Raw genomic sequence first — 13,318 nt, 5'->3', positions numbered from 1 at the left:
ATCAACTAACAAATGAATGGTTATTGTTTTAGCACAACATGAAGCAACACAAGGAAATAAAGAGCTAATGATACAGTATCCACACTGATAGCATATATGACTAAATAGGTTTTAACCAGATTTGGGTTAAAGAAACATGGTGCACGTCTCTAAAGGGCTGCTGTTGGTGTAAAACTGCATTTGAACTCCAGTATTTCATTCATGCACAGATGTACAGTCTGCCCAAACTGTCACAGCAGCTCAACCTCCTCTCTCCACAGATAGTATAGAAAAAACAACAGAACACTATAAGCAATAAAACACCATTGGAAGACACTGCATTGCAGGACTGCCGAACTGAACTCAAATTTTAATATAGGCCTACTTGTGGCTAAGAGCCCATTGTGTTGTGTTATTATGTAGGAAAATGTAAACACTGGATCAGCAGATACTTGACTTTAAATGAATGAGTTTGGGATTTAGACCAAAAAAAAGTAGGACATGCCAACTAGTGTCCTGTAAAGCCCTGTGTGTTGTACAGTAGCTGTTAGCCATTAGGTAAGGCTGCCACTAAAAGATTTTTCATAGCTGTGTGGCAGGAGGAAGTGAACAGTGGGAGGGCAGATTTGATAAGCATCATGTACTTTGCTCTATTTATCCTAGAGCAATTAAAGGAGGAAGTGGACACAATGATGTCTAGAGGACCGGAGCAGAGGTGGGTGGGGGAGGCGCACACGCACACGCACACGCACACGCACACAACTGTATGACTATGACTGCTGTGCACTTACAGTGTCTCCAGGTTCAGAAGTCCAGAATAACAATTGTCTCCAATCTCCTTAATTCTGTTGTTATGAAGATGTCTGGAAAAGCAAAAGCAGTTTTACACATATCTGTGAGATTTCTTTTATACCATGACAGATTTCAAATAATCTTCCACATTCATCATGGGTTTTATTCCAGCGTGATTTGTGAATCAGGTGTCCATACTGTTTGTGTGTATGCAATAGGCTTCCCTTGCCTAATAGATTCCAGGTCTTTTCCTGTTTATCCTGACGTGTTTATACTAACCCTGCAGCAATACTACTCAACGTGAGTCTGTGTGTGCTTGTGTGTGTTTTTGTGTGAATGTATAACAGTTTGGAACAATCCCTCAGATTCGTAATCATCACATATTTGCAAGTTCCTCTGAAAGAAGGTTTTAGCATTTCCCTCCCATGCATAAAACAACAAAATCTGCTCATAGTCAAGCTACTTTTTTTTTTTTTTTTTAAATTGTCGTTCATTCCAATTCAAATCCCAATGACACATTTAACTGCCAAAAGTGCATGGAAAAACACAGCAGGGCGTAAGTAGCAACCCGTTTTGTTAACGTATTAACTGTAAGCTGTGGAAAAAAAATATACTACAGTATGTTTGTGTTTTCGAATTTGATTTGCAGTTGCTCAGAGGATACATTCAGAGCTAGAGCAGGAAACAAGGAAAGGTACTTTGCATTGATTGGTGGTAACAGAATAATGCATATAGTGCATTAAAAACTAAATAAGAATTGCACCTTTTTTTATTATTTAGAGCAGAGCACTAGTAGTACAGCCATATTTTACTAACTGGATGGTAATCTACATGGTCAGGTAGGGAATAGATTTTCAAGTTAGTTAATTGGAAAAATCCCCCCCCCCAAAAATTTAAAAATGTTAACTTAAAAAACTGTCAATCCACTTATTACACAGCAAGGCTCAGAAACTAAAGAGACATGAAACCATTTCTGTACTGTATATTCACTGTAGACTTTGCATGTGTTGGCTCTCAACTTGAGAAATACCCTGATCTACTTAACACCCAATGACTTCTTCAGCTACTCCCTCAGGTCATTTTAGTCAACAAAAGAATGTTCTCAGTCAGTGTGCCTGGTTAATTAAGGTTTTAAAAAAAAGTACACCAGCTGGTTAGTCCTGCTGAGTTCTTCAGTGTATAGGTCTATGACAGTGTTTTTCAACGGGGGCGGTACCGCCCCCCAGGGGGCGTTCAGAAGATGACGGGGGGCGTCGGAAGCAATATTTTGTAAAGGGGGGCGTTGAGGTGCCCTTGGGGGGCGTTTGTTTGAAAGCTAGTTTAAACCAAAGATTTACAATAATACATGTTTACACTTAAACTACTAAAAAAATAAGTGGTCTGCAACATTAAAACCTGCCAGTTTACAGCACTGCGACTGTACGAGACAGGTATCCTAACTTTTCTGTGCTTCTGTCAGCTTTGTTTGGCGCAGCTCCGTGCTGCCTTCATGGAAACGGGACGTAAGAGCATCATCTTAAATGAGCTCTGTAGTTACTAGTGAAGCTGCGTTCAGATAAGAAAAGAAAAAAAGCAATCACCGCGACGTCCTGTTGTATTCTTTAACCCCCCAATGTAGCACAAGTAGACTATATTTCACAGTAACAGTTTTTCGTCAGATGGTTTATAGAACACAATGTTTCCTACTGTACCTGAATGCAGCTTCATTTCACGGAGAAAGAGAGAAAGAAAAGAGACGTGCGAGAGAGATTGACTGTGCTTCGTTGTTTGGCAAACATTTAGCTGTTCCATACACTCCCGGCCAGTTGAGGGCTTGCGTTTGGTGTTTTAAAACTTTCTTATGGAAGCGATAGAGGCAGTGATGTTACCGTTTACTGTACACAAAACACAGCGCGATGTGGGGTTGCATTTCCTCCAAATGTTTTTTCTGCTATTTAATCGCAAGACAGGCGATAGGAAACCTAGACTCTTCTAAACTTAAAAAACGTTTCTCACTAACTTTCAAGGTTGTAAACTTATTTCCATTCGGCAGTAGGTGTCGTTCTTCAAGTCGTTTGTCATCACCAAAATAGTTTTTTGTGTGCGTGCGTCTTCTGCTTTTACCCTTTGATAAGTGCCAGCTTGTTTTCCGTTGGAACAATTCGATTTTAGATTTGAAGGAAAACTAGATTTGAATGTTAAATTGCTAGCTGTTTCTGATTGGCTACTGTTAGTGTTTGTAATAATAATAATAATACTACTAATAATAATAATACATTTTATTTAAAGCGCATTTCATGACACCCAAGGTCACTTCACAAACAAAAAAGGACATTCAAATTATAGTCATCTTATAAAAGCTGCTGAGGTTCACACCATGCAGCAGGCCTTTTGATAATACCTAATTATAGTTTGAATGTTATCTAGTCTTGGCTAGATTGGCTGCTGTTATTTAATTTGAATGTCAAATGGTTGCATTTTTTTTAAAAACCTGTAAATATATAATTTCTATTCACATGGCTTTTTTGATACCTGGGAAACTAATACATGTGTTGTTTTGTCATTCAATTTGATTTTTTGATTATTTTTGATAATCAAAAATAATAGGCCTATATTAGGGCATAATCATTAATATTCGGGGCAATTAACATACATAATATTTGATGGGGGGGTGTTAGGGACCTGGATAATGGTTAGGCACAAAAAAGGTTGAGAACCACTGGTCTATGAAGACTGTATGCAAAGTTCTCCTGGCTGTCCTAGGGGAGTTCACTTTAATGACTCTGAAACTGTTTATTACTTAAATACTGTGGCTTTTAAATAACGTGCCACCAAAAGGTTAGTATGTAAAAGTATCAACTATTTTTTAAAGTAATTAATCCAGTGGCGGTTTCAGGATCGAGCTAATTATCCATTTACAATTGTCACATTCTATGTATTTCTTTTTATTTTATTTTTTTTAATAGTGATGTAAAGTACACAAAATACAGCTGAATGCACTGAATAGTTTGACGCCTATGGTGTTTTGTATCCACCCTGCATTCTGTGGCAAAGCCCCGACTGGCAAATAACATTAGTAAAACAGAATATATATATATATATATAAGTAAATATATACAATAATATCTGAAAAAGGCTGTTTGTGCCGCTACGTGTGGGATGTTACTCAGTTCTATTTTAACACATACTAGTAATTTCATCATGAAATAGCCATCTAATAGAAAGGATTTTTTACTTTTTGCCTGAAGAGTGCCTTGGACCTTTATTCTTTCTGAACTTTTGTGATCCCTTCCAAAGAGCACCTTCATTATTTGTTTGAACTTCCAAGTACTCCGGACCTTTTCTCTTCAGTAAATATTTGTACTTTAACACTAATGTGCAAATTTTAATTCTAAACCACAATTAGAATAGTTTAATGTAACTTACAGCACAACTAGACTGGTGAGGTTTGCGAAGGCGTTGTCGGGTATGTACGAGATGCGGTTAAGCGCCAGCGTCAGAGCCTGAAGGTTGGCCTGGTGTCTCAGAGAACCGACGGGGACCTCAGTCAGGTTGTTGTCATCCAACCAGAGGTGACGCAGCTGCTGAAGGTCTTCAAAACTGTCGTCTGGAACTGTGGTAATGTGATTCGCATCCAGGCGACTGCAGAATAGAGAATCAAGGAAAAAGCATTGCTTCATTTAATGAATATGATATTGACATTGGCTCAGGCATATGACATTGCTATAAAGCAAAGAAAGCAACAACAAAGAAAAATTCACATTTATCATATTACAAGATTTTTTTTTAACTCAAAACTTCCTCTAATTTTATTGTCACGTTTCTACGTCATGGTCATCTAACTATAAAGCGAGGACCCTGTGTGTTTGTGTGTATGTGTGTGTGTGTGTAAGAACAGTACAAGTCCTGCATTCAAATGTTTATTTCAAGTGAAAAGAGAGGCATTATGTCAGCACAATGTACTTAAATTTACGTCTGTTCAAAGTAGAGTTTTCAAATCTACTTTAACGCTGGATAGTTGTAATGAATAATAATGCATCATATTTTAATTGTGATATTTTGTGAGTAAAATCTGAATCTCCAACTTAACCAGTAACATTTTGACCTCACTTGAACTTCTTCAAGGAAAAAAGGTCTTGGATGTTAATGCAATAATTATCACCTAATTTGTATGTGCATTGACCAGACAACTCATGTTTCTACCCAATAAGCCACAACCTGTATACCTCCAAAAGTAGGCACCCGAGTGCTTGCACCTAAAACAGTTCCTCTCAATGCAGAGGAGCAGAAGCTGAAAAGGTAAATCTGATAAATTAACTTGAAATTTTCAAACAAACTGTACGTAATAAAATAGAGCAATATTCTAAAGTTTTATGATGTGAATATTTACAGAATCTGATATTTGATTGTTCCCCATTGACTATATTATACTAAAGAGCAGTGACACTACAAACAGTTGAAATTCTGATCAGGAGCCATGAGTTTGGTGGTAAAAAAGAAAATTAGTTTTTTTTATTCAAGCAGTATTATGAATGCACAAGTGTTCTTTTCACCATCACCATCCTGTTTTCTCCTGCTAACCTCCCTCACTAAGTGTCTCGTCCTCCCTCAAAATTCCTCAAGTGTCTGGGCTGGAAGAAAAACAGTCTTGATTGACATTTAGCTCTCTAAGACTTTGTACAAACCAAGTCCTGGCTCTGTCAAAACATATTACTTCAGCTACAGACCTTAAAACCCTCACAGAAAAAATGCATCTGTTAAAAAGAAAGAAGAGTGGGAGAAAAAAGAAGAGGGGAAGCAAGGGACAAGGGGAGGGTTATAGAGGGGTCATAATAGCTGAAAGCTGGACTTTCAGCACGTTCTTCAGCTGGGTATATTCCTCCATTAGTCCCTGGAAGTGGCAAAAAAAAAGCCATGCACAATTATAATGACATTCAGTAGTTACAGAAAAACAATGCTGAAGACTGAGGGCGAGTGGAGCAGGAAATTGTGAGGGGGCTGAGTAAAGATGTGGAAAAACACAAGTTCTTGGAAAACTCAACAATTCAACATAAGAAGAGACAGATCTGCTAAATAAGATTGATTTACTCAAGTAAATGTCTCAAGTAAATAGTTGGTATTTCAACAGTCGACTTGACAGAAAATAAAGTCTTAAAGTGCTCATATTATGCTTTTTGGCTTTTCCCCTTTCCTTTATTGTGTTATATATCTTTTTGTGCATGTTATAGGTTTACAAAGTGAAAAAGCCCAAAGTCCACCCCAAAGGGACTTCCAGAGAAAACACTGTTCACAAACAGCTCCAAACAGCTCTATTGTAGTCCAGCCTTTACTTCCGTGAGGAAGGTGTGTCACTTTGTAACACGTTATAATGCTCGCCTAGCTGCTAGCATGGCACTCCCTCATACTCTGTAACTGACTAGCTAGCAGTACTTAATGCGCGTGTTAGACTCCCAACAAAGATGGTACAGAAGTGAGATGTCTCACTCTGTATCTAAAACAGAGATTTCAACACACAGGGTGAAAAGAGGAGCTGCAGTTCAACAAATACTGTATATGGTGTTTTCTGAAAATTAAACCACATAAACCTATTCTGGTACAACCTCTAAATACAATTATGAACCTGAAAATGAAACATATGAGCACTTTAACTTTCATAATTTTGCCATCTTACAGTAGTGGAACATTTTAAATACTGTAAGTGATAGCTGCAGTCAGATATAAAACTACCTTGGTTAACGGCAGTGTGAATTTGGTCTGTACAGTCTGTTCTGTGAAGTTTGACAAACTGTAACTGTAACACAATGCAACTTGGTATTTCGAGTGTGAACTTTAATTCTAAAAATGTGGCAGAAATGCATGTTATTTCTGTAATTGGTGCAAAAAATACCTGATTTTAAAGTGTGATTTTAAATTGTGATTTTAAAGCATATTTGTCAGAAAGTCTGCACATTTTTTAACCAGACTAAAGTTTACAGCCATACTAGCAGCAATGTGACATTGTACTCTGGCACAGCGGTAGTTTAAGTTTAATGCTAATGCTAGCATCCTCACAATGACAATGCTAACATGCTAAAGTTCAAGAGGTATAATGTTTACCATGTTTACAATCTTAGTTTAACATGTTATCATGCTAATTTAATGGCAATCCATCCAATAGTTGTTGAAACATTTCACTTGAAACCAAAAATGTGAACTGCATGGTGATGGTATAGGAAAAGTCAGGGGATCAGCAAAGTCATTGGGATCCATCGTCTGCAGACCATGAATGTCTATACAGAGTTTCATGGCAATCCATTCAGTAGTTGTTTAGATATTTTAGTCTGGACAAGAACACCCTCATCTTTGATTTAAGAAGTTCAACAACTGACAGTACTGATTTTAATTCTACACAAACTGTTAGTGCATCTCTTCTGTTGTTCACAGTGAGAAATCAGTGGCCAGTGAGCTTAAACTAAACTCCATTGTTGCCTATATACCTATTTTTGCATACATTTGTTTAGCAAATCTTCAGCACAACGTTTAGATCTTTACATACATTAGTAGATAAACTGTTCTGCAGTACTCTTGTTGCGTTTTATATTATCTTTGTGAGTAACTGTCGAAAATGTGGTTGTTAGGTTGGCACAAACACTATGAATTCCACTTTGGATAGTAAGCTGTGTAAATACACTGCAGTGCTTTCCCTGACAACAGCACTGATGACTGCAGCATATCTTCCTGTCCAGGAATTCAGGACAAAATAACTTTCCCATTAAGTGCAACATCTATAGAAAACATAAAACTCCCTAACAGGGCTGGTATGACATAATGGCTTGAGATTGTCAGAGTGATTTCTTACAAATAATCATGAATTAAGGATTTTTGTAGCAGCAGCAGCAGCAGAACCACCACCTTTTGATCATGTTGATGTTACATCAGCAATTCAAAAGAGACATTGTTCCGTCCAAAGCCAAGGTCTTCTGCCATGTTTGGCAATTTACAACCAATTGAAACTAAATTATTAAAAACAAAATAAATTTACCAGTATGATAACATGACAAATAATTACAGTACTGAAAACTCGCAGTAATAGCAGTGAGTGTTTCCATAATACAATAAATGCAGGACGGAAAGGTCTTGAAACTCAAAGGTTCTTTGAGCAGACAATACCCTACATGTGTTATGTGTATATATGTATATATGTGTGCATGTACGCACAGGTATGTGTGTGTGCATGTGTGTGTGTGTGGGGGGGTGTGAGATGACTTACAGAGACTGCAGAGAGTGAAGGTTCTTCAGGGCTGCACTGGGCACAGTCTTCAGCTGATTATTCTGGAGCATACTGAAGACAAAATGGCAAAAAATATTGTGATTTCAACCCACAACACATTTTCTTGCACCATGAATTTAAAACAATATGTATCCACGGATAAATTCTTTGCTATGCTAACTTTCTAAGTGAGCTTTGTCCTGTTGTTTATATGGATTCACACTGGTTACAGTTATTCCCTTTGAAATATACAGTGGCTTCATGGGGTTTTCCAGATCTTTGTGTTTGTAAATGGAAAAAAAAACTACTATTCAGACTATCGGAGAATTCACTTACAAACTGCTGCCAAGCTAATGAAGAAACTTTTAAAACCAATAAAGGTATAAAATAATCACTTTATTTAGACTTTATTTTAAGTATTTGGTTTATTAAGATAATGTAACATTATGTAGGCCTATGCTTATATAGTTGCAGTATTTGTCAAAACTGACCCAAATCTGATGTGAATGGGGTTTGTTTAGGCTGCATGTAGTCAAAATACTTCAGTTTGTTTTTACTTGTGTAATTGCAAGCAACAATGTGAATAAATCACTTGATATGATAAGCATATACAATACCTCCATGTGTTTGTGTTTTCAGTCATGTAACCAAGACCTCACCTGTAGATCAACAGGACTTTGAACTCTTGGCCCGTTGCAGAATCAACAGGGCAGTGCTTTGTGTGATGCACAATGTGTTCGAGTCTGTGCAAGCACACTGGGGTGTGCTGCTCGACTTAAATTATGCAGAACTAATTTTTACACAGGGCCTGTATGCAATGCTCTGTTAAGTGTTTTCACAGCTACAGATACTGTTGGGAAAGGGATGGAAAAGGGCATTTAGTCTATTCCAAGTGGATGTATGACTATGTTTAGGGTGGCAATAACTGACAGCACCACAATGTTACCACAAACTGCAATATTTACTCTCTCCCCCAGTGTGTGGAAAACTTCACACCGTCACAGCCATAAGAGTGTGTGTTTGTGTGTGTTGACGGCGGTGGTGGTGACAGGGAGGGTGCATGCTTACAGGACTTTGAGCTGATGCAGTCCAGACAAGGCTTCAGGGTGGATGAATGACAGGTCATTCCCCGCAAGTCGCCTGTGGTAAGAGAAAAAGTCACGCTTATATTTTGGAAATTTAGGAGACATTTCTGCATAAAAAGAACAGACTCAGACTGTGACAAAACCACTGAGTACATTTTATTTCTGACTAGAGCAATGCATAGTGTTTAAAGAACGTCTCCACATCCAGCACCTCAGTAGATTAGGTTCCAGCCCTGAAGTTGAACATGGGGCCTGGGGTATCAAAGACATGTGTCTGTGCCATGTCCTGTTGTCACTTCGTCTGTCACCCACAGGAGATTAGAGCTGTTCCTTAATATCCCCTCCTTAGCTCCCTTTCCAAGCCTCACAACCATTACTATTCAGTGCTCCCTATAGAGTGAGTGAAAAACTGATTCACCCCTCTGAGGTCAATGCAAGCAGTGTAGCCTTGTAACAGTCTTTGCCTTGTAACCTTTTTCAGTGGGCAGCTTCTTCAGTCCCTGCATGAATTACATGAGACTGAGGGGGACACCTCCCTTTCCTGATGAGAACAGGAAGTGTATCGGAAATAGGGGTGTAAATAAGCATGGGACAAGTGGACTGGGACACACAGCCCAAGTATACTATCTGACCTGAGAGATTAGCAACAGATTTATCACTCTGCAACGTGAGTCTGAGCAGGCTGAATTCCCTGCAACAAGAGCTGCTGGGTGTGAGCCTGAGAATCAAGGATGACTGTGTTTGAAGACAATATACCCTTCATAAAGACTCAAAACTGCTCTTTTGTTTGTTTGCCATAAATGTAACTGAATTAGTCCACTGTAAGGCATTTTATAGCAAAACTATGAGTTGACAAGTATGAATAGCTGTGAGTCTCTCATGAGATGAAGTATTGAGTGAATTACCTGTTCCGAGACAGAGTACTTCGGTACCAAAATTCTGAAAACGTGACGATACTTGTTTTTCTACAGTACCATAGGTACCGGGACGGAGGCAGTATACGCTTACAAGTGTTCTAGTCTGCCGCCGCTAACTGCTGGAGAAGAACGCCCACCAGCACAGAAACACTGCCAAGCTCTCCATTGCCGTGCACAATGGCTTGACCACAGTCAGCCTCTGGCTTTACCGTAACATTACATCTCAACAGCTTTCCCAAAGTTACCTGGAGCATGCAAACTGAAAGTAAAGTCTGTTTCTCTCTGCCCTTGTTGGTCAGCTCCGATAGCTGACATTAGCTAACTTTAGCACTTGTTCTAGCGGACCTCTAGAACGTCAGTTAAGTTAACCTTAACCAGACCGGTTCTACGCGAAAACAACAACAGCAGAGAGAATCCGACTAACTAAACATGTAAGGATGACAAGCCCGTTTGAAGAAGTTGAATAAAATCTTTCTGTGTTTTTAAATTAAAAGGTTGCATTAGCTTAACAGGAGAGCATGTGAGAAAACTGAAAAACAGAATGAAAAAAATGGCTTACTTGGCTGAAAACTGAAAAAATTGTTGATATATATAGTTTTTACTGTATTTTTCTTAGAGATGGCCCGATACCATTTTTTTGCTTCCCGATACCGATTCTGATACCTGAACTTGCATATCGGCCGATACCGAGTACTGATCCGATACCAGTGTGTCATATATTTTATTATGTTTTAACAGCTATATACTACTATCCCTGTATGGATGTGATATGATTTCTATCTTTGTTATCAGTCTGACTCAGGTAAACTCTTTGTGAAACATGAACAAAAACCAACACTGAATGCCACAGAACTTTCTTTTATTATGCAGTTTGACAGTCAGTTATAACGGAAAAAGAACATAAATAAACTACTTTAACGTAGATTTTCTTTAGGGCTTTATTACGTGGTATCGGATTGGTGCATTAACTCCAGTACTTCCCGATACCGATACCAGTGTTTTAGGCAGTATCAGAGCCGATACCGATACTGGTATCGGCTCATCTCTAATTTGTATTCCTATTTGCGCATTCATTTAGAAGATGTTGAATGTGATATGTGAAAAACAACATGTCTTATACGAGAGCCTCCACCAGAATATTAGGATGTGAAAGCTCACTGGCTTTATAAAAAGGCTGTCAATTCAGGTTGACTTGGCTTTGAGACAACCCCAATAAATAACTTCCAAAGCTGCATTCCACAACTGACAATACCGCTAAATCAGCCAATCAATGTGTCTCTATTGAACCACAATTTGTTAAGAGGATATCTTGTGACAGCTTGAATAAAAAAATGTAAGATTTTAATTCCAAGACCATTCATGAATATGACCTGCAGTTATAGTTATGTAGTACAAGTTGTCACATGCAGATGGATGCATACAAATTCAAAATGACAAATCTTGTCCGTAGCTGTTGAGTCATTCTTCTAGATTTTTTTCAACATACAGTGACCTATGTGGCTAATGTCAATATGACAATTCCTTTAGAACTCACACAACCCAGAACCTGCAATCACTGTCAAAAGCCGCTAACTACCACATGCAAACATGGTTTGACAAATCATTCAGGTATCCTTCAGGTTTCACAACAAAGAGCTTCTCCTCCTCTTGCATCTTTCAGCAAATTCAGTACATGCCCCCCCAGGCTTCGACGAGGAAAGAAGAATGTGCTAAATCTCGTTGAGGAAAAGCTAAATCCTCTTCTTGTGCAACACCACTCCCACAGGTCTACCTTTGTCAATAGCAAATTCACAAAGAGCCCTGCTATGCACTCAGACAGTAAAGGGCAACAAACATGATTTTACCACCAAAAAATAAAAAAGCATTCAAATTCTGCTGAAACAATGCAATTTAACTTTCTATTTGGGAAACTACTGTGGCAAAACCCAAACAAGCAGCCATCCACTGAAACATGCTCCCACATGCACAGTACACACCTTGTTGTACAATTGTTGGTATAGGTAGCTGTGATAATAAGCCTGTGACTTAATGTCCTATGTTCACGATGGCAATGATGTTTATATCACAATTTCCAATAATCCTGTAATTTTAACAGAGTTGTGAAGTGAGAGGAGCTATTTCAGGCGCCTCTGGTTCAAGAAGTAATAGTTGTATTCATTTTCCCACAGACAATGTGACTCAAAGTTGGAGCACTCCTAAGGCTTGGAACAGCATGACCCTTTCCTGGTTGACTCGTCAGTACAAAAGATAAACATTGTTAGATATTAAAGTATCTTGTTCTTTGATTTAAAAAAGGTACTAAGTCTGTGTTCATAAAAAACTTCAGGGTAGAAGTTAACTATGACCTCCAAGGTGCATATCAGCAGGAAACATCCAATCACCAAGGTAACCGCGGCGCAAGCTGAGCATTATGCCGTTGAAAAAAACACATTTTACAATCGGCATTTCAAATCAATTTTCTTCTGTATTCTTGGTTAATTTTGGATCAAATCAGCAGCTGTGTTTTATTCCCAACTGCAAAGTGTTATAAATTTCTAAGACAAATTCTCTCCGTTTTTTTTTGCTGGAAAGACAGGCGGTAAGACGATCACTAGAAGCACATTTAGGGTCCTTTGACAAGAGTTACTGTGAGGGTACCTGTGCTAAAGCTAAGCTAGCGGCTCTACTACGAGAGGCTTTACAGCGTGTTACTGTGGGGGAGTGTCAGTACATAGCTTAACCCTGCTGTTTATTATGTTAACATTATTGTTTGTCTCAGCCCTAAATATCTTGTTAAACTTTGAATACAGCACAGTAATTGGCGGGCCAATGTGTTATGTTAACTGCCACTGCAGAGGAATAAATCTCTATCTCGTACGACAGGTCAATGTATGAAACTGACCTCAAAGTTTATTATGCCTATTATGTCACTGTTAGGGAGAGGCAGCAAGAACCCAACATTCAAATCCAAGCTAGGGCTGTTCTCGACTAAAGAAATTCTTAGTCGACTAACACTTATACGATTTTGTCGACTAATCGATTAGTTGATTTAATTGACAGAGCTGTGCGCTTTGAGAGGTGGTTAAGACTAGAAAAGCACAATATAAATGTAGTTAATTAACCATCTGTAAAACTGAGTTTCTCGACCATTACTCCTGCAAAAGCACCACTTTAAATCTTGTGTTTACCATAAATGTGCTCAGAAGGTTCTTGGAAATAAATAATTAAGCATGAATAAGCATAAAAAATGACTTATCGACTAAAGAAATCTTAGTCGACTAAGACCAAAACGACCGATTAGTCGACTAATCGACTAAGAGGTGGCAGCCCTAATCCAA

General features: G+C 38.4%; 1 protein-coding gene across 3 annotated transcripts in view; it reads right to left on the bottom strand.

The window, feature by feature from the left end:
* The window catches only part of lgr4 (leucine-rich repeat containing G protein-coupled receptor 4), a 35,140-nt gene that overhangs the window by 7,584 nt on the left and 14,238 nt on the right, over positions 1–13,318 (bottom strand). For 2 of the 3 annotated variants that reach the window (XM_028573630.1, XM_028573637.1), the window contains 4 exons: positions 9,068–9,139; positions 8,000–8,071; positions 4,177–4,392; positions 771–842 (listed from right to left, as the gene is read on the bottom strand). In XM_028573630.1, the coding sequence (XP_028429431.1) occupies positions 771–842; positions 4,177–4,392; positions 8,000–8,071; positions 9,068–9,139 (432 nt within the window). Of the gene's footprint in view, positions 1–770; positions 843–4,176; positions 4,393–7,999; positions 8,072–9,067; positions 9,140–9,295; positions 10,590–13,318 lie in introns of those variants that run through there. The other variant, XM_028573645.1, reaches the window with a different exon arrangement.

This window comes from Perca flavescens, chromosome 1 (genome assembly GCF_004354835.1).
Source record: "Perca flavescens isolate YP-PL-M2 chromosome 1, PFLA_1.0, whole genome shotgun sequence".
Lineage (NCBI taxonomy): Eukaryota > Metazoa > Chordata > Actinopteri > Perciformes > Percidae > Perca > Perca flavescens.
Note: the sequence above shows the minus strand (reverse complement) of the source record. Positions and strands in the feature narration are given on the sequence as shown.